At 46.3% G+C, this 24,508-nt stretch overlaps 1 protein-coding gene across 1 annotated transcript; it reads left to right on the top strand.

Annotated features, from left to right (window-relative positions):
* The first annotated feature begins 977 nt into the window (after positions 1–977).
* On the top strand, positions 978–23,836 carry LOC147634076 (uncharacterized). The gene is made up of 2 exons (XM_086804539.1): positions 978–1,375; positions 22,645–23,836. The coding sequence occupies exons 1-2, from the start codon at positions 1,042–1,044 to the stop codon at positions 23,490–23,492; spliced, it is 1,182 nt and encodes a 393-aa protein (XP_086660665.1). The 5' UTR covers positions 978–1,041; the 3' UTR covers positions 23,493–23,836.
* The last annotated feature ends 672 nt before the right edge of the window (positions 23,837–24,508 follow it).

Below are 24,508 nucleotides of genomic sequence, written 5' to 3'. Positions count from 1 at the left end.
GGTTGTTAATGGTAACAATCAAATGTCCCAACCACCAACCTAAGTCAAAAAGTTAATAATCTTGTGCTCTTATAGAAGCTTTCTGAAAAAATATACATCATTTTTGTGAACACTAAGAACCCTACTTTGGAATGCAACTTACCAGTTGGTTTCTCCATCAATACATGTTTTTCAAATAAAGAACCTTTTGAGATTTCTATTGGTTTGCCAAGAAAGTGATTTTAAAACATCAAGTGCATGATTCTAAACTTTTGATGTTTGCCCTTTAGGGTACAAACATGAGGCTGCATTTGCTCATTTCAAGGTAAAAGTGTGTCACACATACCAATGGAAAAGTAATTATGGATTGTAGGGTCCAAGAAATACAATGGGAGTTTGATTCTTAGCTTGCAAGGCAATGTGTGTAGCAATGGGTGTGTGCGTGTTAGACTAAAACAAGCAATCATGTAATCATAGTTTTTGAATGATTGATGGAGTGCCTATACATTTTCCACTTTCTCTTGTTGTTATTGTTCTTGGAGTCCCATTATCCCCACTTATTATATTCGTCTCTTAGCCCATCATAACCCTAAAAACCCAAAACGTATTGCCTTTTACAATGCTTCTTCGATGCCCAACCATTAACTCCTCAAAGTTTCATTGTGCCAAAGGACAATAATGAGAGTGATTGTGGCATGACCAAAAGTGATCGAGAACTTAGTTGTTGCGGGGGCGAGTTTTCAAAACTCTTTTCGTTTGATTCCTGTAGGGCTGATTTTTTAAGGGCGGTCCCGAGGGTAAAAATAAGGAAATTAAGTGTACGTAAGGTGAAGCTTTTTGGGGGTAATGCCTCTTGAGCCATAGCTCATCGATAGTGCCATGCCTTTGAGACTACTAGGCAAGCTCGTTGGACGGTCACTTGCTAATTTTCTGCCCCATGTGAAAGGGACAAAAGCATATGACAATTTTCATCATGTGAAAGAAGAGAGGCTACGGCGTGACTAGGTACGTACCGCCTCCGACCTCAACCATGATCAAACTACCGCTATTTAGGTAGGCGAAATGCCCGAGTTCAGCAAAATATATTTATCGCTATGTTCCCGCCGTAGCGTTCCTCTCTCGTCCCTATCCATTGCCTCGCTGTACCTTGTTTTTGCTCTTCTTCCATGCGTATGGAAGGGTTTTTACTGCACTGCCAACAGTGAAAAACCCTCATTGTGGGCGGCTGTTTTTATTGCTTTTGTCCATGCTTTTTGGGCCCATTTATGTTGGTTGCCTGTGTGTGCTCTCATTTACACGCAAATCACGACCGTGTTAAACTCTCGGCTTTGCTCTTCATTATCATCAACAATGGGTCGCAGCAAGCGTTTCGTGAAGAAGAACGCTCACCGAAAAGGTATGGACACCAACCCCCCAAAACAAAAAATAAAATAAAATTCTATCACTTTAAATCCGAGAAGTTAACTTTTGAATTAATTTCTTTGAAAAACCCATGCATTTAGCATGGAAGAGTTGCTCCCTTAGATTGTGTTTTCGAGCACGTTGGTTTAGGATGGGCATGCTTTCTTACATACCCCTGCACTATGTCCACATCAGCAGGGAGACCGTTGTCTTCTTAAATTCAACATATGCCCGATTCGATTGAAAAAATTGCAGCATTGGATTATCCTGGCTTTCATCATGAAGAAAAAAAAGGATGGTCCCATCACCAAGGAAGAGCAACAATGGGTGCGTCAAAGGCCATGCATCCTGCATTGTCTTTCCTGTCCTGGCTATCCCAGAATCTGTGTCAGGTTCACCCAACATGATGCACCAGGTTAGGTTCCCCTTGAAGGACACAACGGCCTGTTGAGTGGTTCCCCCTGCCAGGACACCACCACCCACCTGTGAAGGGGACCACCCTAAGAGGAAGCCCGGGGAAACTGATACCCTTGTGTGTGTGCTTTTTTTTTTTTGGGGGGGGGGGGGGGGGGAGGGGGGATTACACTGGTTCTGACACACTCGTGCATCCTGTTGAGTGAACCCACCACTGCTCCCCTACAGGAGATTGTGTCCTCTCAAGATATTCTGCCATGGGTTCTCCCATCAGGACAATATATCCTGTCAGTGGAATCTGCGACTGCATCCCCCTCGTCGCATTGGTCATACATTGGGTGTCCTGAGTAGGACCTTGGTGGCAGGGCATGCCCTTCACCCCTAAAGATACGACGACAACTTATCGTCATGGTTTATACTTTACGCCGGATTGCCAATATGTGGCCATACTGTTGGGGTAATGCCAGCGGCCGCTCCCCCTTATTGTATTTGTGGAAAGGTTGGGTCTGACATTTATGAATGGGCATGCCCCTCGCTGTACAAGACACTAGAAAAATCCATCTAGGTGGTTTGTGCATTACAATCTGAATTGCAAATGTGTGTGCCCCCCTACTGTTGTACATAAACCTGCACCTGTTCTTGAGCGTTTTTGACACGAGTAGGGATTCTCACGTAGTCAATCCGCAGAATGCAGAAGTTTCTGTTAGCAGATGCTCATCATTGTGAATTGTAATGTGGTAGACTTCTGCCTTACGTGCAAGTGAATAATAGAGAAGGAGAGAGTGGACTAGAGAGAGCTGCATAACACACAACACCTAAACTACTGGATATTTAAGTACAAGACAATGAGTTACAACAGTTTTCAAATACAATATGAGGCTTGGGTTTGCACAATCCTTGCCCAGCTATGGAAGCCTTGTTAGGAAAGTGAATGCTGCGAGAATCAAGAGAGAGAGAGAGAGAGATGCACACAGATAAGACACGGGTCAGGCAACAGCAACTGTACTCAACAGGGGAAGGCTACAAGGATGGGCGTCCAGGAATCAATCCCAAAAGGTAAGAACAACTGAAGAGGGGGTGGCCTATAAATAGGCCTCAGTCAAGGAGGTCGGCCCTGAGCAGATGGCCGACCAGATCTGGTCGGCCCCTTACTGAAGGGTGGCCGACTGGTCCTAGCCCTGGCCCAAAAACCCGTCTGGAAACAGCCTCCAGAATGGCCCTAAATCTCATAGAAACGGAACCAACTGTGGACCTCTCACTGGCCGGGCACAGCCACAAATAAGCCCTCTCTCAAATAGAAAACCATGAGATGCCCTAAATCTTAACACCTTCTCTGCAGCTCATGGTGAGCAACACATCTGAATAAACCATCCGATGAAGATGCCGCCATGAACGCCAAAGAAGAAGGGTACATACAACTCTTTCCCAAGCTGATGCTGTAGGTCCCTGCCTGGAGAATGTTGGCTGGAACACACCAAAGCCAAAATCCTCCCAGAGAACTCATCCCATAGCGGAACCTCTGACTTCGAACGCTAGACTCACTAGGTCCATAGTCGATGCACAATCAAGCAATGAACGCAAACACCACTGGTCCATAACGCAAAAAAACTGTCGCTGCTGCCTGCCAGAATGTCAACTGATAAGGGTCAGAAGCAACCCATCACCCTGCCTCCCACTTGCCCTCTCTGGCTGTGACATCGTGGAAGGGGGAACCTGCCCTAGAACGGGGCAACAGGTGCCAATTCAGCCCTCAAGGAACGGCCACCCTTTGCGGAAAGGTCGGCCTCGGAATCAGATGACGAGCCAGCATCCTTCTTGGTTTTGCAATCTCTCGCCAAGTGTCCTCGTTTCCCACACTTGTAACACCTGCTTCTGCTCTTCACGTTGTCCGGCAACGGCACGTCCTGCGCCACCAGTTGTCCTCCAACACAACCCACATGACTGCAGACAATATACAGCGCCACCATCGCCACCGCTGCTGCCTTCAGCAAAACGCCTCTTTCAGGTGCCCTCACTGAATCCCGAGCCAACCTGGCTCTGATACCATGTTAGGAAAGTGAATGCTGCGAGAATCAAGAGAGAGAGAGATGCACACAGATAAGACACGGGTGAGGCAACAGCAACTGTACTCAACAGGGGAAGGCTACAAGGATGGGCGTCCAGGAATCAATCCCAAAAGGTAAGAACAACTGAAGAGGGGGTGGCCTATAAATAGGCCTCAGTCAAGGAGGTTGGCCCTGAGCAGATGGCCGACCAGATCTGGTCGGCCCCTTACTGAAGGGTGGCCGACTGGTCCTAGCCCTGGCCCAAAAACCCGTCTGGAAACAGCCTCCAGAATGGCCCTAAATCTCATAGAAACGGAACCAACTGTGGACCTCTCACTGGCCGGGCACAGCCACAAATAAGCCCTCTCTCAAATAGAAAACCATGAGATGCCCTAAATCTTAACAAGCCTGGCATCCAAACGAGCATCCATTTTGGCAAATTACTCCTCCATACGAGTTGTCTATGCATCAATACTCACTTTCATGCTCACTCTTGGAATTTAGGGGCTCTACCCTACGTAGGCTAAGCAATCAAAATGCACATGGGTGCCAAAAAAGAAAAAAATGTAGGTTTCATAGGTATTGATACCAAATGTGGTAAATTTGTGCCTAATGTGCAAGTGGAGGACAACAAAATAGAGAGAGACATGCTGACTACCTAAACTACTGTATATTTATGGACAAGAAAATGAGATACAATAGTATTCTCCAATACAAAATATGATACTGAAAATGTAGATCTCTGATCTTTAGCGCTAACGCTGCTGTTAGATGCTAGTTGTGAGATCCTCCCATTTGGGCATGCTCTTGGATTCATCTAGGTATATATATATATATACCTAATACACATGCCAAAAGAAGATTAGTACAAACCAAATAGAAGGGGAAGCTTTGGGGGAGATTGGTAACTTCAATGCTCAAAAATCGGCAAACGTTTCACGACGAGAATAACGCACAAAAACTAAAAATAGATGTGTAGAAAATAGAGAGAGAGAGAGAGAGGGAGAAGAGGACATAGTATTGGGTCCTAAATACCCTCTGTAGGGCCCCCACCACGAATGGTGTATTTGCTTTTATTAGAATGATGCAAACTCTGAAAATAAAAGACTGACTGAACCTGTTTTGGTTGAGATAGATCTCTGCCCTTGACCTTCAAACCTTCACCCTTGCGTTAGCTTCTCCCTTGGCTGTCCTGGCCCTTGAGTAGCTGCAGCACCTTGTGAATTATGAGATAAATGAACTGAATTTATGGCTTGGGTATTTATACCCCTTCATGATGCTGGTCGGCCAGTTCTACATGGGCCAACCTGCGCATGAACCTGGCTGCTAGGCAGCCTTGTGCAATCTGTATGGGCAGTCCCCATACTTGGCCGACTGGCTGCTGGGCAGCCATTTGGCCTGGCCGCCTAGCTGGGTTGGCCCATAGGCCCTCTGTCGGCTGCTTGGCCAGGCCCCTTGGGCTGGCCGAGAGCCTGCCCAGCCCAAAGCTAGGGCAAGTGGGCACAGCATGGGGCCCTCCTTGCCCCTTGGGGTGGTTCTAAACCGCCCCATGCCCACTACATGAGCCTTAGGCTTGGCTCTAGGGTAGCCCTATGGGCTGGCCCCTATTCTACATGCAAACATACATGTCTACTCAGAGATTTGGCATTCAGTATCATACTAGATACACAGAACCACTGATATCATTCCAAAGGGAGACTCACAACGCGGATTGGCACTGCTTCATGTGCAGGACAATGCACACGTGACCTCGGACACATGGAGTAGAACCCTGGCTGATTCGTCCCGGACTGGGTTCACATGGGACCAGTTTTCCACTCTAGGTCTTGCACCTTCTTGTTCAGATATGTCCATGTGGCATCCAAGTGCAGGATGCAGGTGGCATCCCCTTATGCTTAACTTGATGGAAGCTGCATAGCCTCCAAATAGTCCGTCAATAAAGCCGGATAGTCGTCGAAGAATTCTTTGTCAAGCCATATTGCTTCGTGGGTCCCTCGGTCGTGAAACTTTGTGAGGAACTGTCTTTGTCTTTGGCATGAGCCATGCTTGAAGGGGTGCAAAAGGATCTGTTCTGGAACCATCACTTTAGCTTCATCAATGATACCTGGTTCTGCTTTGTCTTTCACTTCTGAAGGGATCGGACCTGCATATGGTTTTAACCAATTGACATGGAATACATCGTGCATAGTCCAGCTCGGAGGTAGCTTCAACTTCATTGAAACCTTGTTAATCTTTCTCTGGATGGGAAAAGGTCCGAAGCTCCCGAATGACAACTTTGGGCATTGCTTGTCCACCTGTTTCAACCTTTGCTTCATGATCCGAAGATAAACCCAATCACCTTCCGAAAACTTCATATCCCTTTGGTCTTTGTTGGCCTGTCGAGTGTAGGCCTCCTGTGCTTTAGCCAACCTGTCTTTTATCGACTCTAAAATCTCTTGGTAAGACTCCGTCAATCTGTTCGCTTCAGGTACTAAAGACGAGGTTCTGGTCAATAGCAATTGGAATGGTCTTCCAAACACTGCTTCATATGGAGTCCTGCCAAGAGCTGAAGAAAAAGAATCATTCAAAACAGCTTGAACTAAAGGCAAATATGATTCCCACTTACCTTGCTGATCGTGAACATAACACTTCAGCACATCAAAGGCCAACTGGTTGTAGATTTCTGTCTGGCCATCAGTTTGTGGGTGAAATGCACTGGAAAAATTCAATTTAGTATCAAAGTTATTAAACAATGTCCTCCAAAAATGACTGGTAAACTTGGCATCTCGATTTGACACTATGGTCCTAGGGATCCCGCCAATTGGGTACCAATGCCGAATGAACAAATGGGCAACATCTTCGGCGGTCACATTGGCCCTGTATGGAATAAGCATAACAAATTTGCGAAATCTATCAACTATAGTCAAGCACTGAGTATTACGCTTACTCTGACTGGGATGTAGATTTGTGACAAAATCCATCAATATATCTTGGAAACGTCTCTAAGGAATTGGTAAGGGCTGTAACAACCCTATCTTCTTCCAACGAAGAGCTTTCACCTTTTGACAAATATCACATTGTTGCATATATGCAAACACATCTCGCCTCAGCTTTGGCCAATAATATTGCCGTTCTAACTTCTCCAAAGTCGAATTCATGCCCCGATGACCACCAGTAATGACGTTATGGGTGTCATGGAGAAGAGCTGTCCTGAACAACTTCATGACAGATAGTCGGCCTTTGCAGAAAAGCCAACCATCGCGTATCAAAAAGTGGCATGGTCCTATGGCATCCAATGCTTGTTTCCACTGCGTACCGAATTCCTCGGAATCCATGTACGTGTGCTTCATGTTCTCTAGTCCCGTACCAACAAGATTGAGTCTAGTGGTCTTAATCAAAGTCACCTGTCCCTTTCGGCTCAAAGCATCGGCCACCGGATTGGCCTTTCCTGCGGCCATTGGATTGGTCTTTCCTAGAAGGTACTTAATCATACTACCAAATTGCTGGAATATCTGGCTCCAGCGGTGCTGTCGGTCACTCCACTGTGCACTTGGCATTGTCTAAATCCAACGTAACGCCTGATGGTCAGTGCGAACCTCAAAGTCACGACCATAAAGAAAATGTTTCCAATGTTTCAAGGCCTGAATAACTGCGAGGAGTTCCCGATCGTAGACCGAGTAATTCTTTTCCCGCGGCCAGTAACTTACGAGACATGTAAGCTATTGGATGGCCATTCTGTTGTAATACACCTCCAATTGCGATGTTACTCGCATCCGTGATCACTTGGAACGGCTCGTCCCACAAGGCAACTGCTAGACAAGGCGCTTTTGACAAAGCCACCTTGAGGTTCTTGAATGCCTCCAACGCTCGTGGAGTCACTTGAATCCGCTGCCTTTTAATCTTGACACTCTTTAGCAGATCGGTGAGATTTGTTGAGAGGTCAGAAAACTTGTCTATGTGGGTGGAGTATGGCTGGCATATACCGACAAAGGATTTGATGTCATAAGTAGTCTATGGTACTTCCCAATTGACAATCTCAACCACCTTGGCTAGATCAAGTCGAATGCCTTCTGCACTAATTATATATCCAAGGTAATGAACCTCGAACAAATAAAATTCCGACTTCTTCTCATTGACGTAGAGCTCGTTGGCTTTCTAGCAACTTCAGGACTTTCTCCACATCAATGTCATGCTGCTCAAGAGTAGCCGAAAATACTAGTATGTCGTCCAGAAATATGAACACACACTTCCCGATCAATTCTTGGAATACCCACATCATCATGCGGTTGAATGTGGCTGGGGCGTTCGTCAAGCTAAAAGGCATGACCACAAATTCATAGTGGGTCCGTTCCGTACGGAAGGCTGTCTTGGAGATGTCCCGCTCAATAATCCTCAAGTGGTGGTATCCACTCTTCAAATCAAGTTTCGAGAACACCTTAGTTCCATTCAGCCTCTCGAGAATAAAGTCTATTTGAGGCATCGGGAATCTACTTTTGATAGTCAGTTTATTGAGTGTACGATAATCGGCACACAATCAAGAAGACCCATCTTTCTTCTTGACAAACAGGATTGGTGCTGCAAATGGTGACACACTGGGACGGATGAAGCCAGATTGCAATAATTCTTGGAGTTGGCGGTCCAACTCCGATTCCATTGCCTTGGAAAGGCGATATGGAAACTTGCTTGGGGGTTCCGAGCCTGGGAGGAGGTCGATCTTGTGGTCCTTTGGTCTGGTTGGGGAGGGAGATTGTCTCGAAGAAAAATCTTCTGGAACTTTTCATGGAGAGCCAAATACTTCTCGGAAGCACTGGTCACCGTTTGGGCAGTCTGGATGTAAATCATCACACAATGTGCGCCTTTCCTGATTGCTTGTTTAGCTTGCAAGTGGCTTATGAGCGGTGTGACTTGGTTGAACACAATGCTAATCAATACACTTAAATACACTAAGATTTAATGGACACTTGCTCAAATACAAGAAGTAATTTGCTGAATTGACAAGACACAGAAATTGATAGAATGTGCAGCGGAAGAAGGGAAAGTGGGAACACAGGAGAGAGAGAGAGAGAGAGAGAGATGGAGAGGAAACACAGGTGAGAACCTGCTCTCAATATCATCACCAAAAGGAATACATGTCCCGAGCAAGAGGGGAGAACCTCGTATGTGAGGGACTGTAGCTAGACAAGCTAGGCAAGCAATGAAATATGAGGGAGGCATGCTGGCTATATGTATGGAACTGTAATGGTTCACTATGGGTGCAGCCTGGACGACTGGAGCATGTTATGGTGGGAAGAGACATCATACTTCTGATAGAGACACATCAGAGCCCAGAGAGAGGGCTACCTCGAGTAGAGGGATTCCAGTGGGAGTCAGCATACATACAGGAGGACCACACGCCAGGGTACCTTGAGAGGGTCGGGGGGAAGTAGCAGTTCTCTTCAGACGGGAGCTACAAGGGAGACTGAGAGTGGTAGCACAGGATCCAGAGACCAGATACATGTGGATCAGCTTATAGCTCTCACAGGACAGGGTTATATACATAGCCCTATGTTACTTTCCTCCAAAAGGCGGGCCTTCGTAGAGATACAGGAGCTAGAGATCTTTCATTTCTTCATGAGTAGAGATAGCCCTATCTCATGGCGGCACTTCAGAGAGCCCTGGACACCAACACCTATTGCAGACCCACAGACATGGCACACATATGCAGAGGGCCTATACCACGCGCCCCAGAGCAGCCACCTATACCTCAGCCACAGGAGCCTCGACCTACCACAACTAGCTTCTTTACCCACTCGATGGTAAAGGAAGCTATCCGCCGCCTATAGCATGGACGGGCCGCCGGCCATATGGGCCTGCAGGGTGAGCATCTCATATATGCAGTAGATTCTTTAGCTCCTTTTCTTGCACACCTGTTTAACAGGGCACTAGCAGAGGGTTTGCCTGCGGAGTGGACGATGCACACCATTGTGCCGATTCACAAAACAGGGGATATGCTCGATCCGAGCAACTACAGGACGGTTATGGTTGGCCACGTGTTGGCCAAACTCTATGGTGCAGTGTTGGAGCAAGAGCTTAGCTTATATGCTGAGCGAGCAGGTTTATGCTCATCAGGGCAGGCAGGCTTCAGGAGAGCTTTCTCTACCACTGACCATGTATTCACTTTGAGATGTATGATTGATCAGGCCAGAGTGAGGAAGAGAAGGTCTATCGCTGCTTTGTGGATTTCCGCAAGGCATTTGACACAGTACCACGAGAGAGGCTCTTTCAGCGCTTGGAGTCTCTTGGCATACCGGCAGATATGACATGGGGCATCTATGCATTATATGAGCAGGTTTTTGGGCGAGTCAGATGTCCAGGAGATATGTCCGAGACTATTGCTACCACCATTGGTGTGAAGCAAGGATGCCCACTTTCCCCCACGCTATTTGGGTTATACATTGATGAGGTGGCTGACTTCATTACACGGGGAGGCGGAGATGGAGTTGATTTAGCAGGTACCTCAGTACATATTATGCTTTATGCTAATGATATTGTATTAGTGTCTGAGTCTTCAGGAGGTCTACAGCAGCATCTACATGCACTCGATGATTTCTGCACACAGAGGGGTCTTATTGTGAACCTTGGGAAAACCAAGGTTATGGTCTTTCATACATAGAGACAGGGCAGGAGTCAGTTCACATTCACTCTCGTAGGACGCCAGGTGGAGGTGGTGACATCATACGTGTACCTAGGGGTTACCTTCTCTGCACAGCAGCCACACGCTTCACCATGGGTTCAGTAGCCAGAGCTAGATTGACACGGGGATATGCAGCATTGGCTATGCTAGAGAGACAGTGCCACCAGGTGCATTTTCAGGAGCCCCGGACGAAGGGGTGGCTATTTGACACATTAGTCACACCGGCATTGATGTATGGAGCAGCGGTATGGGCGCCAGGCCTTGCTACCCATTGGTGGACATAGATAGAGAGACCACAGGCCCTCATGATGGCACGCATGATACGCAGCAAACCGTCAGTGTCACAAACCCCTATATTCTAGGGACATGCGGATGCGTGTCAGGCCTAGAAACATGCGGATGCATGTATGTATTATACTTGGGCATGTGTATGGATCATATGAGTGGATGCATATGAGTCCAAGGACATGGCAGGACATTTGTGGACTTTCGAGCGGTGCCCGTGTGGATTCCGGCCATGCACACATGGTGTGTTATGATGGCAGGCGGAATCTTTTCAAGTACAAGAATGATGATAGGTGGTTCTCTAAGTTTACATGTGCACAATGCATAAATGATGCATGCCATAACTTTATTTTACTTTGTGTGACATTGTCTTGCTGCCTGGACAATGCTTGTTATTTTGGCTTGTGAAGTCCGAGGGACCGGGGACGCCCGGGCACCTTGTGGACACGTGTGTGCACTCCTGTTTGGGCCTAAAACTGTGGGCTTATGGGTTTTGCAGGTGGTAAGTGCGTCCACACTCAATTTACAGCTTATTTCATTTACTAGTAAAGTTTATTGGTTTGCAGGTCCACACTCATTAATAAGTGGCCGGACAACTTATAATGCGTTCGCATTTGGTTGGACCAAAATTAATGAAGTCCGGACAGCTTATGGCCATTTCCCATTTGGTTGGACCTAAACTTATACAAACAGGACAAATGGAGCACTATGGGCTGGACACCTACCTGGACACCTTATGGGGACACTTGTCAGCCATTATGTGTACCCACCAAGCCCCTTAGGTGGCACTGGAGAAAGGCGCCTCCTTCAAGAGGCCTTTTGGGCTGTTTTATTCATTACTCAACACATTGGAGAGCTGGTTGGAGCTTTGGGAGTTGCTACAGGGCTGGTTGCTTGCTTCCCGGACTCACACAAGCTTGGATAACGATCCCCACACTCTTCTAAAGGGCTGGTTGGTAAATTTCAGACCTGTAATTTCTGGTTATTGCGAGTTTTGGGCTGGTTACAGGTGTCCAAAGTCAACTTGGACAGTACAGGACAGCTCTAGGGACCTCCACAGGGCTGTAGGACCCTTTACAGGTGGAATTCTCGCGATAGAAAGTTGCTGTTTTGGACTGGTTATTGCACAAAATAGGCCGGACAGCAATGGAATATGTGAGCATGGATGTGTCTCAAGGTTTCCTGGTATAACAGGTGCTTAGGGTAAGCATTGGGGACACTTGCTCGCGGAGAACACAGGTTTCTGGATCAGTTTCTCGCGTGGAAACAGCGCCTAAAGATCCATTTACATCTTGTGCCGGGCGGAGTACCTGTGAGGATTGTGATACTCTTGTGCAGGGCGGATGTACCTGTGAAGAGGCTTATGCAGGGCAGATGTACCTGTGTGTAGGGCGGATGTACCTACAGATTCTCTTGTTTGAGATGTATTCATACATGATGTATTTGGAAGAATCAGGTGCAGGCTGGTGGTGAATCCCCAGGCACCCATAATCTTGTACTTTGCAGACTCTTTTGGTAATATAACCTAAGGGGGGGGGGGGGGGGGGGGTCAGCCTATCATCGGCCCCTTTATGTGGTGTACTGTCATTTTCAGCTTTGTGGTTGTAATGCTCAATTGTTAAGTGCTCAGAATCTTGTTCACATTTATACGATTCCAATACACGCGTCCGCCTCCCGTTTCAGTCAGTACCTTAGACATTATCCGAGCAGAGTTTGGTGCGCCTCCTATGATGGTAGAGGTCATATTCCAGACTATATGCCTGCTAGACAGATTCAGAGAGATGCCACAGGATAGATTGTCATACAGAGCTTTTGAGGCATCTAGACAGCTGGCTGAGGCAGGAGACAGAGGATCATGGTATGCACAGGTCACACATTGATTCTCACAGCATGGCCTAGACATGGATCATCTGCCACCATTCTAGTATGACAGGGATGCACCACATATCCATCTCTCTCATAGTGAGAGGAACAGAGTATTGAGACAGGACCTATGGCAGCTCTATACACGAGAGACATGGATATCGCTTCATAGCCTCTTCCACCAAAGATGCTATACTACAGAGATCACTTCATGAGTGTCACTGATGATGGATTTATAGAGAGGCCTAGATACATGGAGGGCTTTTTACCACACGGCTCCCGAGTGGCTATTGGTCAGCTTAGAGTTTCATCACATCGATTGGAGATCGAGACTGGCAAAGTAGCACGGATCCCTTGAGAGGAGAGGGTATGCAGATTGTGCAGAGAGGAGGTGAAAAGTGAGGAGCATTATGTATGCAGATGCAGAGCATATACAGCCATCAGAGAGAGATATCCCATTTTATTCAAAGAGCCACATTCCCCACGCCAGATCTTTGGGGTAGCAGATCAACGCATACTGGGGAGATTCATTCTAGACATACAGCGTCAGACAGCTCCAGAGAGGGGACGACAGACACAAATTACTACATTTTTTCAGAGATCCATCCCACTCCCAGCCCCTACACGGGAGAGAATTACTTTCCAGAGAGCAGAGACACTCAGAGCCCGCAGGAGACAGGACACCTGGCTTTCGGACACCACGCCTATACCAGAGAGAGATGACAGATCAGAGCTCAGTTTCACAGAGAGAGTGCGGAGCGACTGGCTCGCTTCACAGCAGACCCAGGCATGTTCTTCAGGGAGCTGTGGACACCCCCTTCATTGATGTATACCATTTTATACCCCCAGTATGGTACAGGATGGAGCTAGCTAGGTTGCATATCATGATTGTATACTCCATGCATATAGCTTTGCATTCTCCTAGTAGTAGAGCTTCATCCCCTCCCCCACTCATTGTACTTATTGCACACCCAGATTCAGCTTTTTAGTTCAGTACTTTTTCATTTTGTTGGGATGATAGAGGATACCCCATACAGGTACACCGATTTGTCTCATAGGCCGAGTTCGGTCGTTTGGAAGACGTTAATAAAATCTTTCTTTCTTTCTCTCTCTCTCTCTCTCTCTCTCTCTCTCGTTTTGTCTATGCTTCCGCTTGTGCATTCTCCAACACCACCCCCAGCCAGGGGCTAAGGTTCCCTACAGGTCCATGCCAGTTAGCCCTAGTGTCCCATGCTACAAGACAGCGGCCGTCGGCAAGACTACTTGTGATCCGCCATACCTTTTTGTTGAAATATACAAGTGAATAGGGTGTGTGCGGGAACAAGCCCTTGGTTAGAGGCTGTAAAAGAGAATGTGTAAATGTGAGAGAACCTGTGAAAAGGTGAGAAGAGCAAAAGAGGTGGACTGAATCAAGGAGAAATCAGTGGGATTAGATGCTTGGATGTAAACTCTATAAATTGAGGCATTGGTCTAATGAGAGTTTGCTGGTTTTTGATTGTCCATGCCTACATTAAGCGATTAGTTAATTACTCACTAATCACGTCTTAATTATCGTCTAATCACTTTGTTAATGATGTTGATTCTAGTATTTGATCCACCATAGCTCATCACATTGCTGTAATTTTTAACATGGTATCAGAGCCAAGCCTAGAATCCATCAATTTGTGAGTACATTATCTTGCTAATTACTTTGCTAATTAGGATTAGTGAAAAATTAATATTTTCACCTCTTTTTCAACTAACCTCTGTACCCCCAGCTAGTGGAGGAGCTCCCTCTCCTCACACATCAAATTAGGCCCATTGCTTCTAGCTATACATAGCCAACCCATAGGTGATTCAGCTCATCGAATCAGAAGCGCAAACCGCCGCCGGATGCAGGAGAAATCACGATTTTAGCAGGCGTCGTTTTTTTGGAGAAAATCTGCATTTTCTACTTCATGAAATCAAATTGCTCTAATTCCTCATAGTTCCAGGGGTTTTCAAGCATGCTCTACAAGCTGGTGAAGTCAGAAATTGATTTGATCAAGTCTACAGTGAGATCCAAGCTCTTCATCAAATCTGCAGGTGACTTTGGTAAAACAGAGATTAAGCATTCAATGTTTGGTCAAATCTTGTGTTTCTTGGCTTAATCCTTTACTAGACTAATTGCTATTGATGGCCTTGAAAGGATTTGAGCTCATTTGAAGTCTAAGGTCCCAGATCTGGGCTTCATACTCTGTTTTCTGCACACAAAACAAAGGATTAATTTGCTAATCAGTGATTAATCAATGCTAATCACTGTATTTTGGTGCAATTGAGGGTTCAAATTAACCATTAGGTATCTGATACAGATCCCTATAACTTCAGATTGCAATTCGGAGTTGGTTTGATACTCCAACCATTCCGTACAAATTGGTTACCCTTGATTTAATGTAATTTCTGGTAAAATTATGCTGATAAATTTATGGTAATCATCATTTTGCATTTAACCCTTGGTTAATGCCTGCAAATCACACTCAAATTCAAGATTATTCATAGCCAGAGTTGCATTTGGGAATGTTCATAAGAATGAATGCTATATGCATTATGTATTGGGCACATTACATCAGTGTAAAAATGGAATCAGACACTGCCCTTGTCCAGAATAAGGCAAGAGGAAAGACCTCCCGCATAGATTTGGGTTTGCATTGCATAATGACACAATATAAACATCAAAAACCCAAAAGAACTGTCAACAAAACATTTAAACATGTTGCTCACATGGAGCAAAAAGCAATGACGGACAAGCTCATGGCCCCAGCCATGAAAGAAGAAGAACATCTCTTCCCAAGAGGAAGATCCACACCGAGAAGAAGATCTAGAGGAAGCATTGAAGGAAGACATGGACACAAGAAGAGAAGATGCCACAAGAAGACTGAAAGAAGAGGAAGACATGGACGCGTGAAGAGAAGTTGCCACGACAAGAAGACTGAAGACAAGAGAAGATGTGAGGCTCCAAAGAGTGAGGAGCCATGTGAAAATCTCTGAGAGAGAGAGAGAGAGAGAGATCCCACAACCCAATGTAACCTGCCCCAACAAAGTAAAACCACCTCTGAGCCACCAATGATGTAGGCCACGTGGTAGATGTATGTGTGAGCACTTTAGTGAAGGTCGCGGGCACTTGTAGTAAGCCTTGGACACATAGAGAGAGAGAGTGTCAAGGACTATGAGTTTAGGGACTTGAGGCACTGATCGCGGGCTATCAAGTAAGAGAGAAACTTGGTATAGGGTCCAGGTGTGCTAAGTTAACTTGAGGGGAGGCGTGCTAGATACTGGTCGCGGACTATCAAGTAAGACGGAAACTTGATATAGGGTCCAGGTGTGCTAGGAGTATTCACTTGAGGGGAGGTGTTGAAATATACAAGTGAATAGGGTGTGTGCGGGAACAAGCCGTTGGTTAGAGGCTGTAAAAGAGAATGTGTAAATGTGAGAGAACCTGTGAAAAGGTGAGAAGAATCTACTGGGAGAGAATAAAGGGTAGCATGAGAAGATTCAGGAAGTGTGGAGATATTCTGGGAGAGGTGGAGAGAATCAAGCAAAAGAGGTGGAGTGAATCAAGGAGAAATCAGTGGGATTAGATGCTTGGATGTAAACTCTATAAATTGAGGCATTGGCCTAATGAGAATTTACTGGTTTTTGATTATCCATGCCTACATTAAGCGATTAGTTAATTACTCAATAATCACATCTTAATTATCGTCTAATCACTTTGTTAATGATGTTGATTCAAGTATTTGATCCACCATAGCTCATCACATTGCTGTAATTTTTAACACTTTTTAGGAATATTTGTTGTATGTTGTGTCCCCATTGTGAGCCCTAGTTCGGGATATGTCAAGCACGAGCTACGTAGGTCAGTCTCCACAACCATAGAGAGTCTGCGTGTGTCAGTCCTCTTTACTCACTTAGAGACATAGTCACAGGGGACGGAGGGGACGAACCCTTGGAACGGGGGGACGTCGTCGACGGGGACGGACGGACGTCCCCAGCTTCTCACAAGGGACGGCGTTCCGGGGATGGATCCAGGAGGGGACGGCTGCATGGGAACGCCACAAGTTACTGTTTGGGCAATGGTCACATTTTTGACCTTTTTTTTGGCTGTTTGGGAGGGGTTTTTCATGGGCCTTTAGCCTTTGCCCATAGGCCTTGAGCCTTTGAGGCTTTGGGCCTTGGCCTCTCTCTTGCCTCCCTCCCTATAAGAAGACACACACACACACACACACTCCCTCTCACACTTCAAGCTTTAGCTTCACACACACACACACACACACACACACACACACTCCCTCAAGCGGCAAGCCTCAAGAGCCAAGGTCTCAAGTTTCAAGCTCTCACACAAGCAAGCTGTAGCCTCTCAAGACACACTCTCTCCCCCTCACACACACACTCTCTCAAGCTTCACACCCCCCCTCCCCCCCCACCCTCACACTCAACTTCTCAAGTTCTCCCTCAACTTTCAAGGCTCAAGCCTCACTCCCTCTCTCTCTCTCAAGCTATCAAGTGACAAGGAGGCATCCATCATCCATGGCATCCTCCTTGTGGTAGTGGCTCTTCAAGTTCCAACTATCCGTAGAAGGACGATGGGATGGACATGGTGGGATGAGGTCAATCACAACCCATCCCCTCATGGAGGTGGTGCACAGCCATGGGCATGCAAGCTGAGTGGGTGGTACTGACAAAGTAATTTTTAAGTGCCGTTCCTACCCCCGTCCCCGTTCCCGTTCCCTACATATGGCCGTTCCTACCCCCGTCCCCGTTCCCTACATATGGCCGTCCCGTGTCCCGTTCCCGTCCCCGTCCCCCGTCCCTTGTGACTATGCTTAGAGAATTCATTAGTTAGAGCATGTAGAAGTCAGATCCCTAGCATAGGTCTTGTAGGATTTGCATAGAAGTGCATTGATGGGTCTATGGGCCAGCCAAAGGCCAGCCCATAAGGGCAAGCTTGGCCATAGAGGGACCATCATCAATAGGCCATATATAAGTAGCGCATTCCATTCAGCATTATTCATCCAGTATTCAAATCAGTCCTACAGCATTTCTCAGCAGTTCAAGTGTGCATACAGCCACCGGCTTCCTTGTGCGTACTTTCAGCAGCATTCCCAAGGTTTCCATGAAGAGCATCTTTAGCATTCAGCCAGCATATATGCATCCCTTAGTTTTAGGATTGCATAGCAGGCATTGAAGAGCAATTCAAAGGAGCTTGGACAGCATTTGGATCAGTCTGCGTTCGGTCTACTTCGTCCTTGTGTTTGGCAGTACTCAGTCATCATTCATGTTCATTGTAAAAGTTCTCCAAAGGGAATAGCTGCTGGCCGAGTCAAGACTTGCTGGGCAACCTGTGCTAGATGATGGCTGACTGATGCCTTTAGGCCTCCAGTGCTGGCCGACTGAGATAGGGGGTATTTGTAGGCTGCCAACTGCCTATGCCCTCTATGGCCAAGGGCTGGCCAAGCTGTGGGCTGCTTTGGCTGGCCCATAGACCTATCAATGCACTTATATCCAACTAATGCAAGACCTATGCTAGGGATCTAACTTCTACATGATCTAACTGATGAATTCTGGAAGTGGGTAAGAGGACTCACACATGCAGATTCTCTATGGCTATGGAGACTTACCTACGTAGCTCGTGCCTGACATGTCCCGGATTGGGGCTCACAATGGGGTCACGGCATACGACAAATATTCCTAAAAATGTAAAATCCTAGTGACGAATGTTGCACTGATGTAGAGCCAGTGTGTCACATAGCACTCCAGTGCTGCAGGGTGCATGTGACAATTTGGGACAGTATCAGAGCTCTTGGGCAACACAGATGGGAGCCCACCTAAGGCTGGCCCTAAGCGTCGGAATAGTCGGAATCTCACTAGTGTGAAAGGGTTATTGACTCTTTTGGTGTGAACACTCTAGGTGTGAACCACCTCTTTGCAAGGGTTAGAAGATAAGGCCTTAGTGATTGCCTCTCCAGCTGCACCTCAACATTCATCATTCTCTTGGAAAGGCAATCGTAATGCTTGTCTCTAATACCATGTGGAAAACCTCACCAAGGCATGGGCACAAGGACGGGCTTGCCACCAAGGCCACGTAAGCCCCATCATAGAGCACCTCACCTAGCTATCCTTAAAAAGGGTCAGAGGAGATGATCACAAAACAATACCAATTTTTACTATTACATGATTGCTCACATTCCATTTCCAGTCATGTGGGATTTTTATCTGCTACATGTTAGCCTTCTAGCATTGCACAAGACCTCTTTCATCCTGTATTGCCTCTCTTGCACAAGCATTGTTGCACCTTAACATGGTGAGTATATTATTCATAAGACAATCATTGTGTTCATGTGAAATCTCTTTCACTTGAGCTCTATTGCATCTTTCTCTCTTCCATGTCTGGGCACCTACTCACCATGGCTTGAGCTTCCATCTCCACTCTCCCCACTCTGTGGTCTTGGAACCATGATTTCCTTCATGGTATTAGAGCCTGGGTGCACTGCCTTCCCTTCTCCTACCGCTTGTGCAACCTTGCCGCCCCTGAGACCAGCCTGCTGCGTTTTCGGGCCTCCTTTCTCCCCAAGCCTCTCCAACAGTGCGGCCTGCTGTCAGTGGTAAGTGCTATTCATCACAGAGTACCCATTTCTCTGCTTACACATGATGACATGTACTTGCAGCCTTGACAGTTAGCTGTGTGCCTTCTTAAGTCATCAACAAGGGTCCTCTACACTGATCCATGAAGGGGAGGTGCACCATATGTTCTTCATCAACATGTGCAGAATCTGTCAGATGGTATTTTGGCAAGAAGTTCAATGGATGGATCTGTCTTTCAATGTTTTGCTTTCTTCAAGAAGGCGGCATGGGATGCTTCAACCAATGCTGAGACCACCACATGGTCTACATGCTATACTTCTTCCATGGAGATTTGGGATCTTTCAGCATTGAAACCTATCTCAAGGCATATGTGTTTGGCATTGACATTCACATCTTCATCAAACACATCCGCTTGTAGGTACTCTGCCTTGGCCTATGTGCCTAAAATGTTGGTGCAAGTATCGATAGCTTGGAAACGACACCGCAAAAGGATCTTCATCGGCATCAAAGGAGGATTCTTTCTCAACTTCTGCCTGGGTCGCTGTAACACGCGGAAGCTCTGGGAGTCTTCTTTCAGCCCTAAACACCACTGAGAACATGCTGATGCAAAAACGCAGACAGAAGGGAGAGTAGAGAGAGAGAGATAGCTGGAATTTCAGTATATTCATATGGTACAAAAAGGTACCAGTCTACCGCCCTAGGCTGCCTCATATAAAAGGTGGAATACACCAAAAACTGTCCTACTCTAAGGACCCAACTCAAAAGGAGTTGAATGACTCAAACATTGAGCAAAAATGCCTATTTATAGACCCTTGGACTCTTGGAGTGCTGGCCGAGTGCTGGTCGGCCAGCCGACTGGTCATAAATGCCACATATGATGAAGTGCCTGCAGCCGACAGTCCTTTTCATGCAGTCGACTGACCTTCCTTGTCCCCTTCTCCTAGTCCACACTAGTCACTTCTGCACTTTATGCTCCAAGTCTTGGTTCTAATGATCTTTTTCTTGGCTGCCCCTTCTGGACTAGCTCCAGAGAATGTCCATGGCAATTCTTGCACATGATAGTTGCCCCCCAAAATCTGAAAATTTTGGATGTTTTTTCAAGTTGTTGTAATGCCTTGATGCTATAAAAGGCAAAGATGTATTCTTATCCCAGTAGGGAGTCGGGGGGCACCAATGACTAAGCAATAATCTCAATGTCTAAGCAATAATCTCAGCTTCAGTCATAAGCTGATTGAGGGAATAGCACGGATAGTTAGCCTCTCTGCAGTGATGTGATGGAGTTGGAGGTTGGTTGCTTCTTTTGCGTTTGGGTCTCACCATCTTCGCTCCAAGGGGGCGGTGTTGGAATGGCCGAAGTCTGTGAATCTACTCATGTTGGCTTGAGCTTCCATCTCCACTCTGTCTTCTCTATGGTCGTGAAACCATGATGTCCTTAACTAAGACCTGTGATGCCTAATGCTTCTACATGCTTGTAAAGTTGTAAACACTGGGATAACCTACATCCTACTGTTCTCGTGGGTTAAGTGACACATACCGACACCTAAGGTTCCAGATGTGACCTACATAGCTCAAGCTTGACATGTCCATGGACTAGGGCTCACGAGTCACAATGGGGTCACAGCATACAACAAAATAAATCCTTATATTGTTCATTGCTGTACAAGTGTAGCACTGATGATGAGCTAGTGTGTCACGTAGCACCTCTATGCATGACTGCATGTCACATTATAGCAAAAGTGCTAGCCAAGAGTGTACGTTAGGCCATAGGGCTGCAGTTGTATTATTCTTTCTTGTACATAATATAGACAATAGTTTAGGGCTCTTGTGTGTGTTGTATGTGATTTTGCCGCGCACTAGCATATTCACATCATATATTTACTTGCTTGGGATATTCACCAAAGTCGTATGGTTTCCTTAGCGTTGGACTTCACAAAGCGTTTCTCTGTAGGTGAAGTTCTAGCCAAGAGTTTACAATAGGTAACAGGGGTTTTCACTCATGTCACATGCATCCTGTACTTGGATGCCACGTGGGCATATCTGTACAACAGGTGCAAGACTTGGAGTGGTAATTGGTCCCTTGTGAGACCCAATTTGGGACAGGTTAGCCAGGGTTCTACTTGAAGCGTAGGTGTACAAGTCCCGTACATGGTCAGGTGTGCAAGTCCTGCACATGAAGAAGTGCCAATCCGTACTGTGAGTCACCCTTGGAATTGATGTAGAGGTGAATTGGGCTCTGCTTGGGACACCGATCATTGTATTAGATGTCAGCTAGCATACCTTTTGGGTTATGTGGGCCAGTAGGTGGGCCGCTCCAAACAGGCTCTAGGCCCTTGCTTACTGTTAGAACTTAGGGTAGCCTTGTGGGCCACCCTGGGGGGCCAAAGAGGCCCCGTGGCCAAGCCCAACAGCCCATGAAGGGCTGGGCAGGCTGTTGGCCAGCCTTGAGGGCTGTAGCCCAGTCGGCCACCAGTCCTTAGAAGGGCCTGCACAGCAGTCGGCCAGCCCATGGGCAGCCATACTGCAGGCGGCCAGCACCTAGGCAGCCAGCCCAGAAGGCGGCCAGATAAGTTGTATTACTTCTTTCTTGTACATGATACAAACAATAGTTTAGGACTCTTGTGTGTGCTGTGTGTGATTCCGCAGCACCAGCATATTCACATCATATATATACATGCTTGGGATATTCACCATAGTCATTTGCCGGACTCCACGTAACGTTTCTCTGTAGGCAAAGTGCTAGCTGGGAGTGGATAGGTCACAAGGCTGGTGCATATTTGCATCATATATATTCGTGCCTCGGATATTCACCATAGTCATTTGCTGGACTCCACATAATGTTTTTCCATAGGCGAAGTGCTAGCGGGGAGTGGATAGTAGGTCACAGGGCTGTAGTTGATGTTTTCATTGAGCCATATCCATTGTACTAGAGATTCAGTTGTATCACTTCTTTTTTGTACATAGTACAGACAATAGTTTAGGACTCTTGTGTGTGCTGTGTGTGATTCCGCCACACTCTTCTTTCTATCTCTGAAAACCCTAGCACATAGGCACAAGTGTTCCACACTTATCTATGGTGCCTTGCGTAGGCACTTCTGGGCACATATAGGGCTGCTAAATTGGCCCCAAATCAGCCCCAAACCTGGCTGTCCAAACACAACCCACAAAAGTTGTCCACTGATTACTTGCAGCTGAGTCGCATGTAATCATTGGCCTTGTTACAAATCTCAGCATTACATGTGTTTATGTATCACTGAGGAATGCAACAGGGCGGTACTATGGGATGCCCTTTTACTTAAATTTGTATTGACACGAGTATGTTTTACTTTGCATGAGGGAGTAGGCTCTTTGATCTTATTATGTCAATCAGCATTCTGCTCCTTAACAAAACCCTTGCTTTCTGTGTTGCAGGTGGATTTCTTTCTATGGAACAGATTTTGGACTGTGAGAACTTGAGAGAAACAGTTGGGTCAGCCTTGTATGATCGTGTTATGCAGTGGAATGACTCTGGTGCTGCTGAAGCATTACAGGCTGCTGAACAGAGGCGAAAGGCCAGAGAGAGAAGAAAGCCTTGTTGGGTACCCAAGTTGAAGAATGACTTATACATTGGCTCAGTCGATTGGGACAAGGAACAGTCGGAAGAAGTGTGCAACATGCCGATATCGGCCATGGCTCTGGCCATGGAGCTGTGTGGTGAAGAACCCTGTGAAAAAAATGAGTTGCCATCACTTGAGGACTCAGAGCAAGGTGTTCAGGGACTAGCGTTTGCAGGCTCAGCGAATGCAAGAGAGGGTGTACCTCTGAATGCATGGGATGACGGGGCTGTGTTGCTTACATCGATTGATGTGCCCCTCATGGTAGATGCAGTTTTAGAGAATTGTGTGGATGGCCAACGACTGCTTGTTGGCGGCTGGCCAGTTGAGCCTAGTGGTTGGGACGATTCAGATGCAGAATTGCCGTCTGGAGTGGACGCACCATGTTTAGTAGAGGCTGTATTAGAAGACTTTGAGGATGGCCAAAGGTTGTTAGTTGGTGGCTGGCCTGTGCAGCCAAGTTGGGATCAACTCGACACCAACTGGTCCCAGCTTGGATGGGAAGCGTACAAGCCCAAGTACGATGAACGGTGTCATTTGAACAGTTTTTGGGGGAGGGGCACCCAATATATTGCTGAAGAACATTCAGGTTGGCAAGATTCTTCATGGTGTCCAGGCAAACTTAGTAGTCGCTTCCATCAAGAACATTACATGACTGCGTGCTGAAGCAGTATTTGGATTTAGTGGGAGGAGAGCAACATGGGTTTGACGCTGTTTTTTCTCATTTTCCTTGTAATTTATTGACTGCATTGATTCTTTTTTTGAGTTACATCATGGGGCATGGATTTATGTCCAATGCTGCCCTCAGTCATGTTGAGTGGCGCCCATGTATTTATTATGGCATTAGCAGCCCACTTGATGTGCTATCGGCTTGGTGCGTTTACCAAAGTAAACAACCATTCTTAGTCATGTACTTATTGTCCCATCAGTCCCCCCTTATGTTTTGGTGACAGAAAGGCTTGGTGTGTCTTCGAATGTAAAGAAACCTTTGCAGTGAGTATCATGATTTATATGCAGATTTCTTTTGAAGACTTCCTCCAAGCTTTTTTTTCCCTGGAAAAAGATCCTTCTACCAGTTATGATAAAACAGCCATAGGCTACAAGACTTCGTCCAAGTTGCGGCCAACTGGTTTATATTAGTGCTTTCTGGCTTGGTGTGTCTTTGAATGTTAAGAAACCTTTGCAGTGAGTATCATGATTTATATGCAGATTTCTTTTGAAGACTTCCTCCAAGTTTTTTTTTTCCTGGAAGAAGATCCTTCTACTAGTTATGATAAAACAGCCATAGGCTACAAGACTTCGTCCAAGTTGCAGCCAACTGGTTTATATTAATTCTTTCTATGCAAGGGGGTGCAATATACCGAACCAGCTTCCTGTGTGTGGTATAGCTGTGCCTTGTGCTTAAAATAAGAGAGGTGTCCAGTAGAAAAAGAGAAACGCAAGCGCAGACACCTAAATCCTTCTGTTTATATTATACTCGAGAAAAGTATTACAGAAATTATGATGTACAAAAATATTTTGATCTGCCCGGCGAGGTACTGCCGTTAGGAACAAGTATGACACATGCTTAAACCAGCTTGTTCCACACCTGAGTCTCACTCTGCTTGTGTGTCTTTGAAGAAGAACGAGATGATTTATGGCTGGGGGGCTGGGGACTATATGTAGTCCCCCTTATAGCTAGT

Source organism: Cibotium barometz, chromosome 11 (genome assembly GCF_041138505.1).
Source record: "Cibotium barometz isolate CiBa-2024 chromosome 11, ASM4113850v1, whole genome shotgun sequence".
Classification (NCBI taxonomy): domain Eukaryota; kingdom Viridiplantae; phylum Streptophyta; class Polypodiopsida; order Cyatheales; family Cibotiaceae; genus Cibotium; species Cibotium barometz.
Note: the sequence above shows the minus strand (reverse complement) of the source record. Positions and strands in the feature narration are given on the sequence as shown.

Excerpts from the sequence above, each read along its gene's own strand:
- LOC147634076 (XM_086804539.1), top strand. The coding sequence starts at position 1,042 with ATGCCCGAGTTCAGCAAAATATATTTATCGCTATGTTCCCGCCGTAGC. Across the intron at positions 1,376-22,644 it reads GAAGAACGCTCACCGAAAAG|GTGGATTTCTTTCTATGGAA; the intron begins GTATGGACACCA and ends TCTGTGTTGCAG.